General features: G+C 39.5%; 1 protein-coding gene across 1 annotated transcript in view; it reads left to right on the forward strand.

The window, feature by feature from the left end:
- anks1b (ankyrin repeat and sterile alpha motif domain containing 1B) overlaps positions 1 to 26,002 on the forward strand; it is a 228,075-nt gene that overhangs the window by 70,524 nt on the left and 131,549 nt on the right. The window contains exons 5-11 of the mRNA XM_022749064.1: positions 810 to 953; positions 6,911 to 6,986; positions 9,181 to 9,282; positions 13,078 to 13,200; positions 14,148 to 14,326; positions 18,105 to 18,138; positions 19,114 to 19,220. Coding sequence (XP_022604785.1) covers positions 810 to 953; positions 6,911 to 6,986; positions 9,181 to 9,282; positions 13,078 to 13,200; positions 14,148 to 14,326; positions 18,105 to 18,138; positions 19,114 to 19,220 — 765 coding nt within the window. The remainder of the gene's footprint in view (positions 1 to 809; positions 954 to 6,910; positions 6,987 to 9,180; positions 9,283 to 13,077; positions 13,201 to 14,147; positions 14,327 to 18,104; positions 18,139 to 19,113; positions 19,221 to 26,002) is intronic.

The raw sequence follows: 26,002 nt of genomic DNA on the forward strand, positions 1-26,002 counted from the left end.
AGACGATATAATGCTAAAAGACTGAGGCCAAAGCCACATGTCCCAGGCAAAAGTAGCATTCTTCCAAGATGCTGATCCATATAAAAGACATGGAAAGATGGAGAAGGATTGCTCACATATTGCAGAGTAGAGCTATAGTTGGCCCTAGTTTTACTGCACACTATTTCTGTATAAATAAAAATATGATTAATGTTATTCCTACAGAACCATGTTACTTTATATGAAAATGAGAATTAACTGAATATTGAGAAAGCTTAGTTGGATCTGGATCTCAGTGTAAACTTCCAGAAACCAAATAAAGCCCAGGTTTAATCCAGTTCTTATACTTCTTCTTTTGTGTTTTGGTCTTTAGAAAGTCAAAAAAAAGAGCACCACCCTAAATCCAAAGATTTACAGGACTGCCTTGCTCAGATATGGTTGCTAAGCTGTGATTTGAAAAGACTGATGTTCAGGAAAGGGGTTTTACAAGGGGTCAGTTACCTACCTCAGTGTATAGGATTAAAACTTGCCTATTTGTCTTTGACAGTGATATAAACATTAAAACACTGGTACATAATTTCTACTGCATGTCTTCCATAAATTAGTTCTCTGAGTGGGATTACGTAACATTGCTGCAAAATTAAAGAAGTCTTTTGTCTTTGTTTCTGATGGTCTGCCAACAACATTGTTACTGTGTCTCTTTTCTGGAGAAGATCAAACTTCTTCCTCAAGCGATTTAACTTTCGTGGTTACAAAAGGCGACCAAGGACCCAGTTTCCTCTAAGTTTGCTGTTTTGTCATTTGAGATGTTGCTATATTTTTGTGCGCAGGTGGTGCGCATGCTGGTGAGCGCTCACCCCAACCTCATGACCAGCCACACACGCCGACACACTCCGCTTCACCTGGCTGCGCGTAATGGACACCACAGCACTGTCCAGACCCTGCTCGAGGCTGGCATGGATGTCAACTGTGCGGTAAGAAAAAAATCATTTGCTGATTTTAGCTGTTAGTGTCCTCTATCAGCATCCAAGGACTTTAGAGATTTCTGGCACAAATTAGAGTGGCCTGTTATGGACAAAGATAATAATAATAGAATAACAAGAATAATGCTTTTCGTTTGCTCTTTTCATTAAGAATAAACTACCTTCCTTTTGACAAAATTGCATTTGGAAAAAATCTTAATATCTTTGTATGAACCAGAATTATGTGGTTTGTTGTAAGATGCATATTTTTTCACGGAGACATACAGCAGGTGTTTTGTGATTTTTGGATTATCATGAGTAGCCTCGTCAATATATATAGAAAGATGTGTTTTCATTAATGTGTCTTTTAAAAGATACACATTTATGCGCAATTACAGAACATAAACAAGTTAAAGAAATGTATGTATGGCTTGTAGGTACCAGTTCTGAAACAGAATTGAGTTTTAAAGTGGGACTTGACTTTGACATTTTCTTTGGATTATCTGATGTAGCTGCAAGTGGAGAAGGTGACTAGAAAGATATCTCTTTGTTCTTTTTGTCTGAGTAAATCTTTCAACATCTCTGAGAGTCTGAATCTCCTTCTTCCTCTCATCTCTGCTGTATGTGAATATTTTCAAGGCTGCTGCCTTGCGTTTTTAATGAAAGAGAGTACAGCTTTGTGTTTTGTGTATATAATCCACCACAGGCATAAATGCTTGGCAGATTCCCTTTTGAAAGTGTGTCTGTGTGTGTATCAGAGAGCATGTATATGTGGTGTATGCCTCCCATGGTGTGGTGGTGGAGAAGGATGAATAATTGATTTGGAGGAAAGACTGAGAGTGCAGGCGGAGGAGGAAGAAGAGAAGGAGGAGGAGGAAGAGGACAGGGTGTTCCTCAGAGGTCCTGAGAGTTCACTGTCTCCTTTTTCCCTTTACATATGCTACATCATCAGTCAAGAAAATAGAAATGCAGAGTCACCTACAGTATGTGGCGCTTCATTGCTGCTCAGTTTCTGCCATGCGGTTGGGACTGCTCTTCCCTTCATTCGTTTACATTTTGTCTTATTGTGTATTCTGGATTGTCTAGATGATTCAAACGCAGCTTTGTCCTGACCCTTTCTGGGCCATTTGTTTTTTTGAAGCCTTGTCAAAATGCAGCCATGCTTTGCTGCTTTCCTCAACACAGTTTTCTTTCTCTTGAGACAAATTTCTTTGACAAACTAAAACATTTGACTTCTTCACTTGTCTTAAATGTGTAGAAAAAACAACCATTTGTTGTGCTAATCAGTCTCTTGAGACTGTTTCAATCTTTTCTGATAATGTGATCAGAATAACTGTACTGTTCACACTACAAGACTTTTCTTTCCTGTTAAAGTCTTCAAGGAGTTTTTCCGATGCAGTAAACAACCAAACTTCACCAGATATGCACTGCCTGTAAATACCTGAATCCACATGCACTTGTACTTGAATACACTTGGATGTTTTGTAGGAAGGTCTTGTATCATGCTTAGATTCTTTTTTTTTTGTTTAAGATTTTTTGAGCACTTTGATGTTGTTGACAGTGACAGTGGAGAGGAAGACAGGAAAGGCAGGGGAGAGAGAGGGGATGATGTGCAGCAAAGGGCCCAGGCAGGATTCGAACCTGAGCCGCTCCGGCAAGGACACATCCTTGGCGCTCACGTAGATTATTTTATCGAGTCTGTGCTGTTTGGAGATCATGAAGGATTGAAGGAAAACCAGCTTCAAGGGTTTCAGTGCTCAGTCAGTCTCAAAGTCCCCAGGAAGCTCCTGAGTCTGAATCAAGAAACAAGACAGTTCAGATGCTGAGGTGCCGTAGAGGCAGGGAGCAATCAATATCAGGGTTTGCTCAACAAACATGAGAATAAACAAATCCCACAAAGCCTTTATAAAGAAAAATCCCCTTTTGCACTGTAAGGTTGATACTAACCGTTTTGTTATTGTACAGTCTGACATAAATTTAATGAATCTGAGACTATAGTCACTTTGAGTGTTGCCAAAATATGAGCTGACTCGTTTTTAATTTGCTACAATAACATATGGCATAACAGATGCTACATCTGACCATATAAGTACAGTTGATACACAGTATATAAAACAAGTAAAATAGCTGTCTAAGTACAGTTAAAGGCGGAGGAGGGTCTGCCAGACTGCCAGAAAACAAGTCTGTTGGGGGGGAATAGTTTGTCACATTTTGCCCCTGCCCTCCAGAATACAGCATGTTCAAATCTGTCAAACATATTGCAACTGCAGTTTGGCGGATATGGCCATGTGTGTGGATTTCATCTCTGGAAAGACAGAAACAACTTGACCTGTTGGATATGGGAGTCGATCTGGTGCTCTCACACTGAGGAGATGCATGACTCAGCGGCATTTTGCCCATCCTCTCCGCCTTCTGTCCTTGTTGCAGTGTGTGTGTGTGTGTGTGTGTGTGTGTGTGTGTGTGTGTGTGTTTGTGTGCATTTGTGCTCTGATCTGAAGAGGACTGTTTCTCTGCAGGGATTTGGCCTCAGGCTCCATGTGTCTAGTGAAGATGAACACTACATGCCTTTGATTTGCCTCATCTTCTGTACTATACATGCTGCTGCAAAGCTCGCTCTGTCTCTCTCTCCCTCTCCCTCTCCCTCTCTCTCCCTCTCTCTCATTGTCCTCTACCTGGTGATGATAAGCTTTGCAATCCTTTGATACCACAAATTGTCTCTGCAATTTCCCCTTCACTCTTATTTAGCTCTACCTCTTTTTGACTAAAAGTAATGTGTAGAAACTAGACCATCTTTCTCTTTTTCTCTCTTACCCCTTTAATACTGACACAGTAAGGACTAAGGCACATTACATGATGATTTGACAGAAACTATTGCACACCTGGTGAGTGGAGTCGCCCTCTGGGTGGGATAAACTGTCTGGTCAATTTAAGTGAAGTGGACAGACGTTTCTGTTAGTGGTATTGTCATTTAATCACTGGTAACTCAGTTATGATCGCTTGTCTCAGTCTTGTGTTATAAATATGCTCACTGTATTCTGATTTCAGGTACCTAGATAAACCCTTAACTGTGGTTTTAAGAATCTCAAATGTATAAAAAGTCAAAGATCTATATGTGCACAGTTAGCATACAGCTACATTACATTAGCTACAGATGTAGTTGAGATGTTTTATTGTTATATGCTGAATTAGGGATTCTGTTTTATTAAAATGTCTTTAATTTCTGATTAGTTACATGATTACAAAAAAGTTGAGTTATGTTTTTGGAGGAGCACCTTTTTTGTGGTAGATTTGGCAAGATTGTTTGAATTACAAAAGTAATCAACTGATTCTTTGCAGGACTAGAAAGTGGAATAGTATGACATGAAACCGTATGCAGGTTTCTGATCATTTTCTGCACTGTGTGCTGGTATGTCTTCATCTATAGTTATGTAGTAGTTAATCAGGTAAACAAAATATATGAGAGGTCACGTGTCATGGTGACAGTCTGCTGGCAGTTAAGAGGACAAGTTGGACTGCTGCTCTTTGGTTACTGGTGATGAGATGCTGCATTTAGCAGTGTGGTATCTACATCACTAACCTGTTACAGCAGTGTTATGTGAATAGGTTAAAATCCGGCCTGCACTACAATCAATCTCGCTGTCTCCTCTTCTTGTCTTTTCCCCTTTCTCTTCCTTTCTGTAGAATTTTCTGCAAGGCCGCAGCATCAGAGTGGATGGTGTGGGCGACTCACAGATGGCTACCTTGTAAATTGTCACAAGTTGAAAGCCTTGTGCGTGTGCGTGTGCGTGTGCGTGTGCGTGTGTGTGTGTGTGTATGTGCGTGTGTGAGAACGATAGTACAGGTCAGTAATTGGAGTCAAGCCATATAGGTCTGTCTGAGTGTGAATGAATAATTTATAGAAACGGCACAGTCACTCTCTCTTTTCACTCTGTGACTTTCTATGCATCTCTCCCTTTTTCCTTTTCTGACTGAGGGGAATTCCCTATGGAGGACCTTGGTTGTGGGAGGGCAGGTAGCCAGCACTTGTCAAAAGTACAAACACACTCACACATGCACACATAAACACACCAGACTGCCTTTTCGAAGTGGACCTGAGAAATAACATCTATCCCATCATCCTAACGTCAGCATGCGACGAGCATGCATTTCTGCCAGCAGTTCTGAAACAGAAAGTCATCTGCCTTTCAATGCCCGGAAACTCTTAGAGAGTGAGAATCGCCTTCCTCGTTTCCTTGTGACATCACTGCATAATCGCCATGGGAAACAGGACGGGAAGTGGTATAGAGAGGGAAGGTTAGGAGGGCAAGTGGTGTGTGTGTGTGTGTGTGTGTGTGTGTGTGTGTGTGTGTGTGTGCACGGAAAAGGGGGTGGCTCATTTCCTGCACTCCCACCTCCTCTTACTTGTGTGCATGTGGGTAAAAGATCGGCTCCACAGGCTAGACATCCATAGTTTAATACACTCAGTGTCGCTGCAAATGTTACCACTCACCTCTTTTTTAACTTGGGATTTACACCTGAAATAATCGCTTAAACTAACCGGACCATTGACCTTTGACCTTTCAAGGGCATAGCTGCATCTGGCATATTGCCTCATTTCTCCTTCAGTCCCTTCGCTGTGGTGATGACACTTTTGTTGTAGAGGAAACAGGACGGCCACAGTAAGTTTAGCTTTCGCTGCAGTGGGTGTTGATCTGGTGCAGTGCTGCGTTGAGTTGAATTTCCCGGCCGTGTATGTAACAGCAGACCTGGCTGTCGTCCAAGTAATTTGTCTTCATTAAGCCCGGGAGTTTGGTTCAGTCCAGGTTTTCATCTGTGTTGTCAGGAAGCCAACTGTGAAGGATGCAATGGATTCAGCATATTATGTATGTTGCTGCATGTGTGTTTTCTTTTTGATCATGGCTGCATGTGTGTGGGTTCAGGTTCAACTCTTTAGTGTCCCTTCCAGCAAGGTGTATGGGGCATTATTTTAAAGTATTCAGGGTGTAATTGAGACACAGAAATATACTGTCCCCAAAGCTTTAGAGCAATAACTACATGGATAGCAGTACAAACATGGCCATAATCATTGTGTAGAAATGTCATTGTTGTCATTTTGAAATAAATTCTCTTGTCATGTCCTTTGACCTAGAAAGCACAGGAAATCTGTTTGTCTGAATGTTACCCAGTTGTCTGGTATTCAGCGGATACAATACTGGGGTGGGCAGATGCTACTGTGATAAATTGACAATTGACAATTGACTCGACTTCGTAACCATAGTCCTGGCACATCTAAAAAATTTGAAGACAAATATGACAAAAATATTAAACTCACTAAATCAATGAGAAAACTGTATTATGTCTAATTTAGAACATAGACACTATGTACAAGATTTGAAAATTTCTGACTTTAGTGCCCTCTTGTGTGCCCCCCCCCCCCCCAATGCAGGGTGATTAAACAGCTGTTTGTATTGTGGCTCCTGAGTGTTGCTCTGTCAAAAGTGGCCTTGTCAGGGTAATTGTCTCCCTCATCACTGCTAATCCAAGATGAGACACTTAGCAGTGCCCTCCCCTCCGTAGTTTCCATGTGTTGCATCATATCTGTAATATCCCCATTAGTAGCACTGGAGGCTGAAAACAGGCCGGCGTATGGTGAGGGGAAATTGGGATGTTTCCATGCTGGCTCCCTTTTTCTGTGTAATGTTTCAAATCGTTGTGGCTTCGCGCTGTTTTCAGGCAAGAAAATTTGACTTTTTGAAATCTCACAGAATCTCTTTCGATTAAGTGCCAGAGTGAAAGAGTGAAATCAAAATATTGTCTTCTTCTCCCCTTTAATTCCTGTTCCTTTTTTTGTAATGCCTTTTGTGCTCCCAGTCAATGTCTATTTTTGTCTGTTTTCAATTGTTTAAATGTTGGAATATTAACACACACAGATTCTCTCTTTCTCTCTCTCTCACTCTCTCCCCCTCTCCCTCTCTCTCTTTCTCTTCCAGACAGAGAATGGCAGTGCCCTCCATGAGGCAGCTCTCTTTGGGAAGATGGATGTAGTTCGCCTCCTGCTTGACTCAGGTGGGTCTATAAATGTATTCCAGCAAAACAAAAAGTCACTGAGTGTATTTGCTCGTGTGTGTGTGTGTGTGTGTGTTTGCCTTGTTTTCCCATCCTATTTTAACCTGCGGCTAGAAGCTCCACATGCTTTTTTTGTCTAGGTTGTGGGTTGAAATTGCCCTCAGGTGAACTACAGGCATCTGTCTGCTGCATTCTTTCATGCTGTTAGAAAATCCTGGACTTTCAATTTTATTATTGTTTTTTGCCCGCCCCCTGTACCCCCCCCCCCCCCCCATCAGTACAATCAGCAAGATATGTTATCTGGTGTCAGCGTGTAAAATCGTGCAGGTATAGGTCAGGAGTTTCAGTTCATGTTGACATCAAACATCAGATTGCCTCCTGCGATTTTTGCACACAAAAGTCTCAAGAGATTACTCAAAATTGAGCCAAAAACAGAAAACATCCAGTGAGAGGCAGTTCTGTGGACGGAGACGCCTTGTTGATGAGAGAGGTCAGAGGAATGACTCAGCCTAACTCAGATAACCACACTTTACAATAGCAGTGAGGAGAAAAGTGTCTCAGAATGCACAACATGTCAAAGCTTGAGGTGGATGGACCACGTTTGGTTCTACTCCTGTCAGCAAAGAACAGAAATCTGAGACTGCAGTGAACACAGGCTCACCAAAACTGGACAGTTTAAGTTTAGTTTTAAAAAAATGTAGCCTGGTTCTGCAGATCATAGGGTGGGAATTTGTTGTCAAAGAGGTCCACACCTCTTTAATAATAAATTAAATGGTCTTTTCTCATTTCTTAATTTTAGAAAAATAAAATAAAACATGTAGCTTGAGCTCTCCCTTTTTCTTCTTTTTGTTAACTCAATTTCACATCTTAACAGCCTCAACCATTTTTATAATAAACACTCACAACACATCTTCACAGCTGAACTTTCCTTGCTTATTTCTCCAACTATTTCTATTCTCGTTTCTTCCCTTTGTGTGAATCTCAATCACTGACTAGAGTTGCAATAATTGGCTGAGTAGCATCATGTGACAAGTACTAAGAGCACATGATGATTTTAAAAAAAGAGCAGGTAAAAGTTCAATTTTTGTACATGTACACTACTTACACTTAAAGCGATGAAGTCGGGACACTGTTGTTCTTTGATACCCCCACCAGCCCTCACCCACTTTCCTTCAGCACTTCCTGTTTCCTGCAGGACTTCCTCTGCGTGGCCATGTTCTTTTGGCCTTGATTTTATTAACTTCCTGGATCAACACTGGGCTGTGTTGGCCTGAACTTTACCCCATGAAACTTTGTGTGTATCTGTGGAGGGTGGGAGATGGGTTGTGGGGCCGTTGTAGGGATGCAGGATGGATAGTCTGCCTTTCATTGTCAATCATGGACTGTGCAGGAAACAGCTAAGGATGCTGAAATAAAAATCCAATGCCAAAAATATCTTCATGTCATATTTTGGATTTAGTGGTGAGAACTGCTACTCTGATGAGAAGATCAATACCACACTCACATCTGTATGGTAAATATGAAGCTGGAGCCAGCAGACAGACAGACAAAATAGGCACATAACCCACCTATAAAATAGAAAATTGTCATTAGGCTGCAACATAACAAAAGGTGAAAAACTTTCTGAATGCACTTTATAGTGTGTAGTGGAAGAAAATCTTAGAATCAAGACAACTGACTACTGAATTCTTATTTTATCTATCGGGTTTGTGTGATTTTGTTTTTATTTTTTTGTTTTATTTGTGAATGTGTCTTGTGTGCGCCTGCACTTGAGTTTATATGGGAGCCTTGTCTTTGTCTGTCTCTGTGTTTGGTGCATTCTTGAATGTGTCACTGTCTGAGATTGCAATTTAGCATTGTTTAGTCAAGGTTTATGAAAAGCGTGTTCTTAATAAAGATTCTTCATGAATCGATAAAGTCATGTTCATCCTCCGGTGACTGCAACTCATTCATCTTTTGCAGTTTTGTCACTGAGTAGGTGTGTCAGCAGATCTTTATTATGTGTGTAGTTCAGCGTGTCTGTGGTATAGTTGAATTTGGCTTTGAGCAAGTTTGAGTAGGTCTATCTTGTTCAACAACATGGGTGTTGTGATGTTACCTTTACCCTGTGTAAGTGTGTATCAATGCTCATACTGTATTTTATGTGTGTGTGTGTGTGTGTGTGTATATACATATATATACGTGTACGTTTCAGGGATTGAGACCAATCTGAGAGATAGTCAAGGGAGAACAGCTCTGGAGATCTTGAGGGAACATCCTGCACCGAAATCCCAGCAGATCACTGCTCTTATCCAAGGTAAGACACACATGCACACAAACACAAACAAGCACATACATGCACAGATAGTTACTCCTAGATTTAGATGAATTTCACTCGAGAAATTGGGTCATTGCAGAAGTAAAGTAAAGAGCATTCATGTAGAGTAAATGTAGTTCAACCTAATATACAGATTTGCAGTTGTTCTCATGTATAATACATGGAAGACTATTAACTATCAGTAGATCACTTCACCATGTGACTCGATCATTGATGATTGACTGTAGGTTACATTTCAGAGGGAATGTGATGAATCTTGGAGACATGTTGACATATAGGCTGTACAAATGTGCATGGTTGTCTGTCTTCATTTTCAGATGTTTTTATCATGCAAATGTAGCACATGACATTGTGACTGTTGTTGCAAGCGGATGTGATCCAATTGAGAAATGTTGTTTTCCAGGAAGTTTATTTTCCAATAGGAAACAATGGAAGCTCTTGAATGTGTTTACTTGCGACAGCGGGAGAGTTCGTAGTTACACATCTCAAGCTCTGTAAATGTTGTTCTTGATACACACAATGCAGGGTTGTTTCAAATCGTCTGTCATTGTCTTACAGGCTCTGCTAGGTTTTGAATATATTTATATATTTATTTTCCAGTAAAAACAGGGTGCTGGAGTGTTCAAAGTGTTAAATGTTCACAAATGCTTTGTGAATTAGTGTGTTTAGTTGCCAAAATCATCTTTGTTGGAAAAATGCCACTATATCTTATAAATGGAAAATGTGGTTGTTAAACAGGGCTACAGCTGACAATTTTTATTACTGATTAATTTGCTAATGTTTTTTTCTATCAATTGTTTGGTCTGTTTTATGTAAAAATAGTTAAAAATTGGCTCTGAGAAATGATAATCAAGCTAATAAATGTACTATATATGACACAGAAAACCAAAAAAATTCACACATTTCAGAAGATGAAATTAGAGTCTTTGGTAATTTTGAAGAATAAGTGCAATGATCATCATTAATCAAAATAGTTGCCAGTATTGTCACAATTTCATAATGGCACTTTTCTACACTGATACCCCTAATCAGTCTGTTTCAACCAATGAAAAATATGTATAATTTTAACATTTCATCATTTTAATTTTCTTCCCTCAGTCTTTCTCATCTTAGTTTTTTTACCTGCCATGTTTACTGCAATGTGTTTTGTGGGTGACCAATGATTGTTAGTGTGAGTTGGCTGTGCAGTCCCTGGGGACCCAAAGATTCTCCACGTTGTACCTTTTAAAGACAGTGTTGTCCTGATGTGATTATCAGGCTCAGAATGAACGCTGTAATCTGTGGCTTAGAGGCCTTCACTATCTGTCCTTGTGTAATCTGTGGGTGTATGTAAGGCACATACTTACAGATGATTTAAAGAGCATGAGAGAAAGGCAGACGGAAATGGAGGGATGAGGAGAATATGTCAGAGCTAAAAAAAAAAAAACCCAAAAAACAGTGAATCTGTCTTAACAAGGAGGCAAAGACAGAAAGGGGAACATATACTGAATTCCAGGAATGTTACTGTGACGACCCAGCTCGTTAGGGGAAAGAGAAGCAACATAAGACCAGGTGTGTTTGGTAAAATAAAGTTATTTATTCACAAGGAGCTTAGATAATTGACACAAACAAACAACTGTGAGGCAACTACAAGAAAAACAGGTCTTGTGGATGCTATTCAAAATGAAGGAATAAATATAACCAAATAAAGATAAGTGCTACAAGTAGCTTTTCCTAAGGAAAAGCTAAAATAGAAATAAAACACTTGTGAAAACCAAAAGAAGCTCATAGTATCCCTTACCAAGGGAATTTTGAGTGTTCACAATTAGTGACTGAAACTATACCTGGCCCAGTTCCATGTGCCTCAATACTAGTTTCACAGCAATTAACATCTACCAGTGTGAAACAATAACAAGAGGCATGTTGGCGAGCTGAGAATCCCAGCTGCATGACTGTCAAGCTGGCCAAGCTTTTGTAAACCAGTTGCATCCTCTGGATTTGAGAGTCGGACCGGGTGCTGCTCCAATCAGGATCCTCGGCTCGTCAGACAGGAAGTGGGAAGCGGGTATGGGCAACGCCTCAGCAGATGGAACCAATCTCGTACAGGGCAACACACATCATACACATCAAAACACTACAAGATGGGTTAGACACATGGGGTGGGTGTTGACTGTTACAGTTACAAATTGGCCACAGTTAGAAAATAACAGACATAAAGCTGATGTGAAACCAGGGAAAACACAGTGATGCAACAGGCAAGGAAATTTTGTGTATTGTGTAATTTTGTGTAATTGGGGATTCCAGTTTCCCGTTTAGCGCTGAAATAATCTGGTATATTGTAGTCCAAAAAATGAGGTAAAACCATCTGTCAGCCCCCATGTCTCTGTAGAGTATATGATGGCTGCCAATGGAACTTAAAGCTTCATTTTGATTCTGCTGCTCATATCCTGAGCAGTGCAATAAAATCTTGTGCCTTTTTCCGAAATAGAATATTTGAAAATATGCAGTTAACACTGCAATTTTGCAAGTAAAGGTGAAAAGAATCAGTGAAAACACCTGATAGGAGATATCGGTCAGAAATAGCTTCCATCAAAGTCTCATCCCAGTAAACCAGAGCTGGAGACAGAGATTTAGACTTCAGTATAAACAGGGGAATGAAAATGTGTGTGAGAGAGAGGAAGAAAGAAAAAGAGACAGAGAGAGAGGGAGAAAAAGGACACAGCTGTGACTTGGTGAAAAGATCAGCTGCATGCCATTTCCTGTTGGAGAGGAGATGGAAAAGGACACACATACACACACAAAGAGCAAAAGACCTGTCATTTACTCAATTGTACCAGCTGAGGGGCTTTGTGGTTGCCACAGGCACCTCGTTATGAATAGATTCTCATTTAATTTACAGCGCATGATTCATCCTTCTGTTCGAATTCATTAACAGTTCACTTTTTTACTGCCCAGCAGCAACTGGTTATGTACCAAAGAGCTGTATAGTAGCTTAACTGTAATACTTAGACACCAAGCTGAATGTGTTCTGTTTATGAAGAATCTGCTGATGTATGAGTACAGAGGAATAAAACTGTCACTCTAATCCTTCCTCTCTGACTCTGATACACATTCCCATACTCAGTATAATTGTATGCAAATGTAGTTGTGTATCATAATCACTGAGCTGAATACCAGGATTCATAGTAGTAGAAATGCACACACATACACTCACACACACAGACTTTCCTGACATTAACAGGGTTCCTCGTTAGGACTGCAGGGAAGCTGTCACATGATTTCACTGTGTAAGCAGCGTGTTTGTGTGTTTTCAGCTCCTAATGCCTCACTTAAGCAAATTTATTAGCCAGTGTTGATGCCCCCAAACCTGAACCTGCTTTCTCTCTTCGTCGTCCTCTTCCTCCTTCCTCCTCCTCTTTTTCTTCCCACATAATTCTTCTGTTTTGCTTTTATGAACAGCAAAGTGCTCTATTAGTAGAGGCTGTGAAGTGAATTTGTGGTGCGATGAAAAGTGCGAGTTGAATGCAGCACAATCTGTTCACTATGTTGATGGCTGTGCTATTATATTGATCCAGTAAAATGCCTCTGAAATGCTTTTCCTCTCCTCCCCCTCGCCCACCATCCCACTGCCATCATTTCCTCCAAACTTTTCTTCTGGCCTGTGGCTCTTTCTCCACTTTCTTCCTGGTTTCCCAACACATTTCCAACTCTTTGCCTGCTCTTTCTTGTCTTTCATCACATCTCATCCCCCACATTCTCATCCCATCCTACCCCCTTGTCTCCATGTCTCTGTAGAGTATATGATGGATGAGATGGAGAAGAGGAGTATCGTTGAGGAGCCTGTTCGCAAGTGTCCCATCCCAGCACCTCGAACCTCTGTCCCCTCGCCCTCTGCCTCTCCCTCCCTCAGACATAAGAGTGAGTACACACACACACATACACAATGCAATCAAATGGCTTAATGCAATATAAGGTTTCTAAAGAGACATTTCTTCTGACCAGAAAGGTTTCAGTCGAACAGAAGGGACAGAAACCAGCATCAGAGAGAAAAAACAACCTCTACAGGAGAAAATACATTTTGCATGAGGTTCAGAATATGCTTTAAAATATTCCTCAACATCTCTAAAAGAATCTGCATAAAAAATTCATTCACATAAGTAAAGGAAAACCCAGCAGGCCAGAGGATCTTTTTAAAAAAAAAAAAAAAAAAAAAAAAAAAAACTATAGCTGTAAACCTGTTATGAACAATTGTTTACATTTTTGCAATATGGGCAAACAATGCAATATAAATGCAGCCATGGAGAGCAGCTCCTTCAGTGGAGAAAAACATTACTGCTTTTCCAAACAGTCGTGCACTTTCCCTGTCCAGCGCTGCCACCTGTGTTATGAATGCACCATTGCAACAAGCTGAGCTCCAGCTGATCCGGTCTCCTCTCTCATCTACTGTCAGCAGATACCATAATTACCTTGATTACCTCGGAGACTCTTGGAAGGAGACGAGAGAAAGTGATTAGCACAGTTTGCTCCTCAGAATGTGCCTGAATGCGACTTTGAATGCATTAGCAATGCAGAAGGGAGATGGAGGAAGTGTTTTGCAGCCATTAGTTCTGTCTCTGCTTTTTGCCAAAGGTTGATTCTAGCATTAAATCAGGGAAACGGGATAGAGGAATCTAATATATTTTAATCTCCTTTGAACTGTACAGTCTGTTTTGTTGCTTAAAAATTCAAACAAATAAACGTCACAATGTATAAGGAATGGGATATACATTTGTCAGTTATATAAGTTTATTTTATCACTTTTGTACCAGCAGTAATAGGAACTGGCTTTATACTGATGCTGCGATATATTACCCTTCTTCCCTCAGATGATGCTGTGACAAGTGAGCTGTCAAAACTGCTCCATGAGATTAAAAAGTGCCGGGACAGGGACTACTCCTTCGAGGAGCTCTGCCACACCATCTCCTCCCACTCCATGGACAGCTTTGGGAGCGGGCGGCTCTCTGACGAAGATCACCCGGATCGACCCAATGGCACCCTGACTCGAGTCAGCAAGGTACAGCACACAGTTATGACAGAGGACTTGTGCATGTGTTTGAAGTTTGGTCTGTTGGAGAAATGTGTTCAGGTGCTCCTCATTAAGACACATTTCTTAGTTGTTGTTGTTATTGGATGTTCAGTTACTTAAGCAGCTCTATGTTCACTTAATATTCCAACTCATCACTTCAGACAGTAGTTAGAAGTTTTGCCAAAATGGTTTAGTTAGTTGAGTAAGTGATTAAATAATGAACACTAATTTTGATAATTAGTTCATTCCTGAGTCAGTAATCATTAATCAAATAAAAATGCCAAACATTCACTGGTTCCAGCTTTTCAAATGTAAAGATTTGCTGCTTTATATCTCAGTTTTATATCATTATACATTCAGTATCTTTGGGTTCCGCACGATTGGAGAAAACAATCTGAAGGTTCAAGGAAATTGTTATGCTGATACAATACCAGAAGCAGATTATCTAGAAAATGAGGTGTGCGCAGTTATATATATATATATATATATATATATATATATATCATAGATCATATATTGCACTTGCTCTCATTTGCTTGTACTCAATTGTAAATGTGGAATTTCATCCAAAAACACAAAGCATGAATAGCAATGTCCCTTATCCTTGCCAAGCTGAAGACCTTTGTCAACACTATATTGTTGGCTGTGAACGGATTAAGATGCCCAGAAAATAATTGCAGTTTAAAAAGCACAGAAGTCATTCTACATTACATTTATTGGCAAGTAATTTTAATATAGCTGCACAAAAGTAAAGAAATACTTTGTAGACAAACACACAAATGATCTATTTCTACTTCTACTACTGTTTGCCTAAAAGCCTTCATAAACTTATATATGTAGTTTGTTAGGCGTGTCATCACACTACAAAGGGTCCAAATGAGTGACAGTACTGTAGGCATGTGAGGGAATTTTCCTTACTTTAATAGATGCTTGTACTTTGTCTATCTTGACAACAGAGGGCAGTATCAGATAGACTGATGCCACCAAGTTGGCTTGTCCAATTCAGTATTCACTTGATGTTACTGAAACACATCTGCTGCTGATGGTTGTTTGCATGGATATGCTGAGAATTGTAATTATTGTTTATTGTTTATTGTTCAAACAGCCTTTTACAGCCTGCAGACATGTTTTTTTTTCTTGACCTTGATTCTTCCAATTTGAAATACTGTTAGTGGTGTGTCGTTCACTTGTTCAAATATTCACTTTGTTTCTCTCCACTCCCTAAATCCCACATAGAGAGAGGGAACCTGATCAGACCGTAATTTTTGAAGTTCATTTTGTAGAAGATAGCTGACTTTTATCAGTATTAGCTGACCAGAGAATCACAGCTGCGGTTTATTTCTAATAGCCAGCACAGCATGATGCCGAGGCTCTGGGCTTTTTAAAATCCACTGTGCAGGAAGTCAGATGCTCCACAGCACACAGAGGTCATCTATCACACTGACCTCCCACCTGAGCCTTTAGACCGCACACATATTGAGAAGCATCTAAAGGATTTACTGTGTCTGTGCTTCTTTCTTGCTTGCTTATTGTGGCATGTCTGTTTTTCTTTCCATTTCTCTCCTCCTCGCTCAACAACAGCAACACGCACTCACACAGACCTTACAAATACCTCACCGAACAATATTGTGAGACTGATCAATAGCTCATTATCTTTTCCATTTCTATAATAAGCTCAATATGAAAGCAGGCTGAGATATGTTTTGCATGTACATTGAGCATGCACACCTTTGCTCACTTAAAGTGTAATTATCTCAATCCATCTTGTGTCCCTCTCTCTCTATAAGTACCAATTTGTATTCCATTACTGACATTCACTGTGTCTGTGCATGTGGCTGGAGCCATTAGCCTGTGATTCGATGTGTCTATTACACATGAATAAAACATGCAGGACAGGACATGCGCACACACACACACATGGACACATGCACTCACAGACACACATGAAGAATACAGCCTTCTCACAGTTACCTTGGTGTACCCACTGTGTGTAAACCAAGCAATAATGGAAATTCATGTTTGTGTGTGTGCGTGTCCTATATTCAGATGAGCACATACTATGTGTGTACTCATGAGGGTTAGATCAAATGTGTTTCTGAATGCCAATGCAGCTGGTTTATTGACACTGGCAGTACTTTCTGCTGTTAAATAGAATTGAATGTAATCATTTGTGCAATTTATCAATTGTTTAGTCTATAAAATGTCAGGAAATAGAGAAAAATACACATTACAATTTTCCATTGCACAAGGTCTTCAAATAGCTTGTTTTGTTCCAAACCCAGAGGACATTTAATTTACAGCAATATATAGAAGAGGAAGGTGGAAAATATCATATTTGAAAATCTGGAATCAATGAATGTTTGCCATTTTTACTTGTCAATTGATATTGTGGGAACTGACTTGGAAACATTCACTATTTGAACTTTGAAACTGTTAATGTCTCTGAAGCAGCATTTAGACTGAAAAACAAATTTACACATTCAGTTAAAATGTGTAGAACTTATTGTTTTCAGTGAAATTGCATTAAATTATTTTTTTCCTTTTTTGAATATTAAAACATGAAACTAGATTTTTAGATTTACAACCTGCAGCAATGCTAGCAACTCTGTGATGCGGTAAATAGGTACTGCTTTGCTTTGAGCTACATGTTAACATTGGCATGGTAACATGCTCACAGGAACAAGGCTAACATACTGAGGACTAGCAGGTAGTATTTCACTAATTTTTTCCGTATCAATAGCATGCTAATATTTGCTAATTAGCACTAAATATGAACATGTTGATCTAATTATGGCAGTAGATAAAATCAATTTAACTCTTGTCAAGACATTTCACTCTGAATCAAAAATGTAAACCTGCAGGAAGTAATAGAGGAAAAGTGAATGGTTATCACCTGATTCATTCTCTGGTTCAACTAAATTTCATATTGTAGAGACAATTCAGTCTGAACCAACCAACTAACTAACCAACCAACTAACTAACTAACCAACCAACATTGCCACGTTTGGTTTCCTACATCAACTGAAATACGCCAACTTGTTAACAAGCCTTCAAAATGCACACACAGACATAAAAAAACATATCTTAATGTAGTTAAGTAGAAGAAATTCCCAAAGTAGTAATTTATCCCTTCAAGGGTTTCCCATAGACAGCTAATGTAATATTGATCAGTTATGCAGGCCTCAGTACTGAATAATTAATGTAGTGTTCTTTCTATTGAACAAAGGCTGATATCTGATTTTTTACTGTAATGAGAGGACGTGTCTGTCTTTTGTTCATGCATACAGCGCAGTATGTGTATGTAAAGACTGCAGTCCATTTTACATCTATCAATATTCCAGTGTTGTCGAGGCCCCTTTGCAGTCTGGCACGATTGGTGACCTTTTGGTTTCAGCTTCATTTTGTGCCTCCATCTCCAGTCTTGCTGCCTTTCTTTTGCTCTTCCCATCTGTCCCTCCTTCCTCTGCAACATCTCTCAGCTTTATTCCTTAGTTTTCCTCCTGCTTAAGCCTTTTCTTTGAGCATGTCCTCCTGTCTTTAGCATGTCCTCCAAATTCCTTCCTTTCTTAATCCTTTCCCTCTTTACATCAGACCTCCCTCAGCTCCCTGGCAGCTCCCTTGCCACCGTGTCTCTGCTCCTCCTGCGGTGATATTGCTCTGTCTATGTAATCTGCTGTGACCTGTGTCCTCTGCTGCATCATATGGTTCACTGAGATATCAGGTGGGCTGTATCTGCCCTCTGACATTCATGGGACAGAGCTCATCCACACACCTGCCTCCTGGGAGCCAAAGTGCCCCAGGAAAGGACACAGTGTGCATGTGTGTGCGTTAAAGTTGTTTTGCTGTTTCTGCACCTTCCTTCTTTTGGGTTAACCCTTTTCTGTGTGGCCCAAAGCAGTAATGTGGAGGTTTTTCTACTTGAATTAAATGACGGCCACTGGTCACATCAGGAATTGTCTTAAAATTAAAAAAAAAGGAAAAAAAAGAAAGAAAAACTCAAAAAAGGGAGATTCATGCTGAAAATGAAATGTTTTTCTTTGCATTTGGAATAACTTAAGTATTAAAAGAAACGATGGAAGATATTTATTTTTTTGTGTATATGATGCATCTTTTCGGCATCTTCTTTGGGCCAGCTCGAACTATAAATACAATACTGACCTAATATCACCTTATAAAGTTAATATAGCAAATGTTTAGGCAAACAGTTGCTTACTTACACATCCACCAGACATGAAACAACATTAGCATTAATCTGGAGTCATGTTTGTGTATGCCTGACAGTCCAGTATGCACTATCATTGAGCGTTTTTTTGGTCTGCACCAACTCCTGAAAAAAATTGTCTTTAGCTGCTAAATCCTTGACTATGTCCACTTGCTCCTGTGGCTAACCTGCTCAGCAGGTAGTGTAAAGTAGGTAATGCTACTGTAGATTTGGTCATAATTCTGTGTGGTAATAATTAATCACTACAAGCAACTTTCAAATTACATATAGTTATTTAATGCATTGTTAATGTAAAAAATATTTGATGTGTAAAAAGAACTTCACTTTGCCTTCTGTCCTTAAATCTCTCTTTCTCTAACTGTATACATAAACTTAGGATCTCTCTTTTAAGCTCTTAATGAAAGCACAGATTAAGTTTATAAGGCACATGTATCCTCTGACCCTTGAACTCCTAACTGTTACTCGATTGCTTTGTTGGAGTTCTGGGAATTGACTTGTTTTCTGCATTTGAACACACAGCGGCCGACCCCGCCTCTTGCTCCAGCACTGGAGGAAGATGAGGCAGACAAGAGTTGTGGCCCCACTGGATTCTGGGAGGCCCTGACACCCTGCAATGGGTGCCGCAACCTGGGATTCTCCAGCCTCTCGCAGGTACATGCACATTCACACACATGCATACATGCAGTCTGAATTAACCTATTGTAATTGGGCAAGGGTCACTTAAATTACAGAGATTATTTTCACTGCTAATTTGCATTATAACATATTTTCAGTATCCACATAATGGAACTTATATTACATCATATCACTTCATAAACAACAAATAGCCCACAGTGTATTCAGTATTCAGACCCACTTTTCAGATTTTATTATGTTGCAGCCTTATGTTAAAATCATTTAAATTCATTTTTCCCTCATCAAGCTATACTCAATACCTCACAATCACTTGAAATCTAGCTCAGGTGCCTCAAATTTCTCTTGGTCATCTCTTAGATGTTTACACCTTGATTGGAGTCCATTTGTGGTAAATTCAATTGATTGCATATTAATTTAGAAAGGCACACACCTGTTTACATGCAGAGCTCAGACACTGTGTCTTTGCATCTGGGGTCGGCTACAAAAAATGTTCTGCTGTATTGAAGAGCACAGTGGCCTCTGACATAATTCTTAAATGGAAGAAGTTTGGAACAACCAGGCCACCCAGTCATATGGAGCAATCAGGGGAGACTGGGCCGAAGGTTCACTCTCCAACAGGACAATGTCCCTAAGCACACAGAAAATACAACACCAGCTAGGGCCCTGACTTGAACCCAATCGAACATCTATAGAGAGACCTGAAAATGCCTGTCCACCGACAGTCCTCATCTAACCCGACAGAGCTTGAGAGGATCTGCAGAGAGAAATGGCAGAAAATCCCCCAAATTCAGGTGTGCAAAGCTTGTTCTGTCATACCCAAGAAGACTCAAGGCTGTAATCGCTGCCAAAAGTGCTTCACCTAATTACTGAGTTAAGGGTCTGAATATTTGTGTCAATGTGATATTTCAGTTTTTCCTTTTTAGTAAATTTGCAAAACTTCTAAAATACTGTTTGGTCATTATGGGATATTGAGTGTAGACTGATGAGGAAAAAAATAACCAAAAGGATTTTAGCCTAAGGCTGCAACATAACAAAATGTGAAAAAATGAAGTGGTCTAAATACTTTAAGAATGCAAATTAAGTTTGTCACATGGTGTAGAGAGTAACGCAGCACACATACAGTACATGCATACACACTTATTCACTACAGTGAAATTACAGGCTAGTGATATTGCTATTGTTCTGAGTGAATACTTTCACTGGTTACCGTGGGAACGCAGTGAATGAGCCGTCACTAGAGAGACTGGCTCTCCTGGCCGCTCTGCATACTCTGAATCAGTTCAGTATCTGTCTCTTTCTTGCTCTCGCATTTGACTATTATCATATCTCTTAGAGGACTAGTACCAACATTGATTGTTCTGTCAGAAAACTCATGTGATACTGTGATGCATGCACAAACTATATTGAGAGCTGATATCTGGTATCTGATCTCTGATCTCAACAACAACATGTGAGCACACAGTATTCCTTACAGCACCGTACATCTGCAGCACAGACAGAGCATTTGACAGCTTCAATAGACAAGTTAATTACAATGGGTATATGAGTGCAGGCTGTCTTCATGTTGATATGACTGTAGTTGTTACTTTGTCTACTGTATGCACATTATCCAACAATTACAAAGTATCATGTGCATCTACCAATTTAAAACCAGAGAAATAAATACAAATGTACAAATTAAACTAGTGTAGGAGACAATATTGATTACTCTACAGTATTTCAAGGGTACAGAAAAATGGCATTGACAAAAAGCTGTGGAAAAATGTACAGTCTCAAACATATTTATGAGCTTACTGCCTACAGGGGTAAATTGTACTTAAAAGGATAAAATCTACCTATTTTATGAACCTAAATTTAATTGAGGCTGCAACATGAGTGTCCCAAGCTCATTCTTTTCAGCTCCATTTATTTCCCTTCTTTGCCCAAATCAAAAAATTATGTTAACTATGCTCATTTATCCACCCACAGAAAGAAACCTAAGTCCTGTTACTCACTGCTTGTTTAGCAATGTGTATGTACACATTTTGTACATCTGTTGTTTTTCCTTTTACCATTTGAATCATAACTATTTCTGTAGTCTTTGTTAGTCATTATTATGTTTTTATTTTTATATATTTAAATTCTGTTCTTATTTCAAGTCTGTAAATCAGTTAAGGCTGTCTGCTATTAAATAATATATCATTCTTATGGACTTCTATTGGCCCAGTCTGATGTTAAAAATCACTAACCTACACAGGAGATTGAAAGGCAATGGAATACTGCGTGTACTATTACAGTATGTGTTTATTTTCTCCATCACCTCAAAGTTCAAATGAAATTCTTTTTTTATTAACCAAAAGGAAAAAAAACATAACTAACTCTGTTTGGAATATAATATCTTGTCATGGTCAGCTCTTTCTCCTGGGTACTCCAGACCTGCTGGACTAGGAATCCTCACCTGTTACATCTCCCTGCCAGATGTGTGACGTTTCCTGCTGGATGTTTAGCCAAAACTCTAGAAAAGCAAGCTTAATCCAAACTCTGTTCGACTTCCTAGTATCCCTACTCCATCTTTCCTTCTTCCTTCCTGCCCCCTCAGCCCTTCTAGCTGTGTATATAAGTGTGGTTAAATGTGTGCAGATGAGTCTTTAGCGGTGAGGTGCGTGTTGGCTCAAACAGCAGGACAGCTGACATTTACAACACAACAGACCCTCTGTCTTGTATACTGGCAGCCTGCCTGCCTGACTGGCACACTGCCTGGAGAGGTTTGCACCTGGATGAGTGTGTGTGTGTGTGTGTGTGTGTGTGTGTGTGTGTGTGTGTGTGTGTGTGTGTGTGTGTGTGTGTGTGTGCGCGCGCGTGTTTATTTGTGTGCACTAAGTTGTTGGTGCATAGAAAAAAAGAACCTTTGTGTATATTAAATGTTTGAGTATGCCTGTAAGCTTGTTGGTATATACAGCATATTTGGTGGCAATAGCTTTGTGTGTTTCACTACAAATGTGTGTCTGAATTTGGCGTGTCATCTTGAGTTAGTGTGGGTGGGTTTGTGTGTGTGTGTGTGTGTGTGTGTGTGTGTGTGTGTGTGTGTTTTTATAGAAGATGATATGAGAAGGAAGGAACAGAATGGGGGAGGAAACAGAAATTGAGTTGTTATTGTATAATTAAGTTAGCACCATGCTAATTTGTCCTCTGTAATTGTGAATAAACAGAGTTAACATAAAGACAGAAGCCTGTGCATCCTCTCTGAGGATGAATGGACCGAGTGAAACATTTTTTTGCTGCAAACATTTTTGGGCTTCAGTTGTTACCTTCATGTCCATCTCGTCCTTTCCTCTCATCATCCCACAAGAGATCTGTCAACCTTATTCTTCTTCAGCTTGTTTTATATCACACCTCTCTCGCTCTCTGCCTCATTTTTCTTTCACTTTATGTTTCTGCAGAAGAGTGTTAACCTTTGTATTGATTGTCTGAATGCTGAGTTTGTTCAGCTGTCACTCAAGTCTGTCAGTCAAAGAACTGGACTGACTAACAAGTCATAGAGAAAAGATTCTGCTACCAAAACCTTTAGATTTTCACCTTTAAGCAGCAGGTCAGACTGAGTTTTTTTTACTACAGTGTCCTGCATAAATACATATTTTTTATCAAAAAGTTAGGATAAGTTTTGTTATTTCACTTATTGGATTTTCTGAACGTGTTTGTCTCAGTTGGAAAAATGTGAGAGAAAAAAATGTTCACCAGAATTTAAGGCTCCAGCATTATAATTAATGGGCTCTGATGATCATTCTTCAAACATAGTTAGTTCAATAGTTAGATGGTTCTCTGCCGTCAATCAGATCTGATCAAACTACACCCACCCGGTCCTGATGAGGTAGCTCAGTTTTTGAATGTGATCGTATGAAATAATTTCTAAGATGTTTGTCTTCTATATGTTGATAAGGTCATTAAGCAACATTTTTATATTATTAACATTATTTGGGGTTGTGTTTGTGTCCAACTGGGGAATATAAGTTCAATAATCCCCCCTTTTTTAACTTTTAACTAACTGTTTGTCTGTTTGATGCTGATCAGGTAGCGCAAAGTGGGTTTTTTTTTTTTTTTTTTTTTTTTTTTTTTTTACAGTAAAATTGTAGGTTGTTAAATGAAAACTGAGCTAAAAGATGCTAAAAATCTCAGTGAACTGCAGTGTTGGGTGATAATTCACTGGTGTCACCACCAAGTGTGATCCCCTTTCACACACACATAGTGATTTGATCCTTTGTTAATATAAAAATATTGATTATAGCATCTTTAAGATATGAAACCAAATTCTCAGGCACTTTAAAATACCATAGTGTTTGGGCTGAAATTAGTATTTTTGTCTTAACTGAAAAAGGCTCAGGCTGATGAAGCTTCTGTATTTGTTTTGGGTATGTCTGTGTGAGTGCACATGGCTGAGCAGGTGCTTGCACAAATTACTTGAATGCTATTAGTGACGTTATCGTGTGTCTGTGTGTAGACGGCACACGTGATTGAGACTGTAGTTTGAATTACATAATGAAGAAAAACAGAAGTGGTGCACTTTTTTTTAAAGCTAATGAATTTAGCATGTCACGTGTGTGTGTGTGTGTGTGTGTGTGTGTGTGTGTGTGTGTGTGTGTGTGTGTGTGTGTGCTCGTGCGTGCATGTGTGTGCATGCATACGGGCATACATACCTGTATTAGGAAGCTGCCGCTATTGTGAATTTTCATTGCCAGCCACGGGTGTCCTCCCACCATTGCCATGTGACCACCAAGTGATGCTAAAGTGTTTGTGGAGGAGGTTTCCTCTACGATGTTGACTTTAATAAAAGAAGTTTTTAAAGTCAAGGTTTCACTTGTGGAAACCGTGAAAGTAAAATAGAGAGAACGAAAAAGGAGAAAGATAATGAACAAATGCAAAAAAAAAAAAGATACAGATGACGAGGTTGGCAGGGTTGCCAGGCAACACAGAAATTCATGAGATGTAAGGCGTGGGATGTCCACCATTGACAAATCTCAGTCACCATCAGCACAGGTGCGTCACAGTGCTGCGCACACACACACACACACACAAACACACTTGCACACGTCAGCGTTTCCTGACTGAGTCTCTGAGCTTCTCTTCCTTTCAGCACCTTCTCTTCTTCCTTCCTGTTTTTTCTCCATCTTTCTCTTCCCCCACTCTCTCTCTCAGACTTAGCTATGACTTTTTTCTCCAGCTCTGTTTTCCTTTCCTTTCCTTTCCTTTCCTTTTTTTTTTTTTTGGTGGCTGCTGACCTTTAATGTTCTCAGCCTCAGCAGTCTTAAGGTGTTCAGAGGGAGCAGGTCTGTGTCGTGCTGGCACAGGTTAAGATCAGAAACCCATGAGGGCTCTTGCAGATGTTAAGGAACATCAAAGGCAGGTGTGTCTGAGAGGGCAGGGATTTGGTGGAGAGCTTTATAAGCCTTTAAATGAGGAACTGAAGGTGCTCTGTGGACAATGGGTGGGGTTTTTGGATTTTTTACAGTGGGTTTCAGAAGTCTGAGACCTTTGGACCCATCTGTATATTAAACAGCTGAGTTTGATCACAAGTTTTCAAATTCTGTAACAACTTTGTTTTGTTTTATTTAAATAGTTCAATATTGTTGAGAGTTGTGCTGTAACAATGCCATGATATATTTAAAGGAATAGTTTAAATAGCTGTTTGTAGATAAGTTAAAAGAAACGGCTGTGGGCTGTAGCTTCAGACATTAAGGTGTCAGACTGTTTGATACAAAACCATGCCTAAGGAGATGTCAGTTTTTGTAAAGAAAACTGGCAAATCAAGTTTTTCAGATAACAGCTGAGACTAGAGCCGAAATTATTATTTGATTATTTTTTTGATCAATGAAAAAATAAATAACAACTATTTGGATAATTGATTATTTCATTTCAGTCATTTTTCAAGCAAAGATGCCAGACATTCACTGGTTTCAGCTTCTCATACTGTATGTGAGGATTCTACGCTTTTACTTTGTCACATATTATCGTAAATTGATTATCTGTGGACTGAAGGTTGGATAAAATGAGCTATTTTGGCTCTAGGAAAATAAGATTCTTTCTCTTTCTCTTTCTGATATTTTATCAACCAAACAAGAAAATAATCACCAGATATTTCAGATAACTGTTTGTTGCAGTCCTAGTTGAGTTGAACAAATATGTTTTTTAGTTTCATATATTGTGAATCAAGCATTTTTTTCTCTTTGTTTTATTAGCTTAAAATACAAAGTAAATTCCTTTTCTCTCTCTGCTCCTCGTCTCTCTGTGGGATGTGATGCAGCTCTGTGCTTGGAGTTAGTGCTGCAGCTACAGACTGTCTACCTGTCTCACTACCTTAAACACATACATACACACACACATGCTGCCCTTGTGTACATGCAGGTATTCTGTGTGTTTGTGTAGTTTGACTTCCTGCTGGAGGTCGGATATCTCGTTGTCCTTGAGGTAAACAGGAAAAGGGAGACAAGATTGGAGAATGAGGAATAGGAGCTACAATAAAGAGAAACCACTAACAAGAAAAAATGCATCCGACATTACTAGTACTATATAGTACTAGGGTTTGGGTGCCATTTAGCAAGGCATTCAATCCTACAATGCTTCAGAAAAGCCAATAGAGTGGTTCTATGTGTGCAATTATTTTGTGCTTATGTGTGTCCAAACCAAGCTGCTGTTTCTCCTCCTCATTTTCCTTCTGGCAACACATTTATGGAAAGACAGATTTGAAAAAGCAGCTTATTGTAACAGGTTTTTGTCATCTTCAGTGATTTCTACATTTCTAACATAGTAATGAACTTCGTTGAAAG

Source organism: Seriola dumerili, unplaced genomic scaffold (genome assembly GCF_002260705.1).
Source record: "Seriola dumerili isolate Sdu_G_001 unplaced genomic scaffold, Sdu_1.0 BDQW01000138.1, whole genome shotgun sequence".
Lineage (NCBI taxonomy): Eukaryota > Metazoa > Chordata > Actinopteri > Carangiformes > Carangidae > Seriola > Seriola dumerili.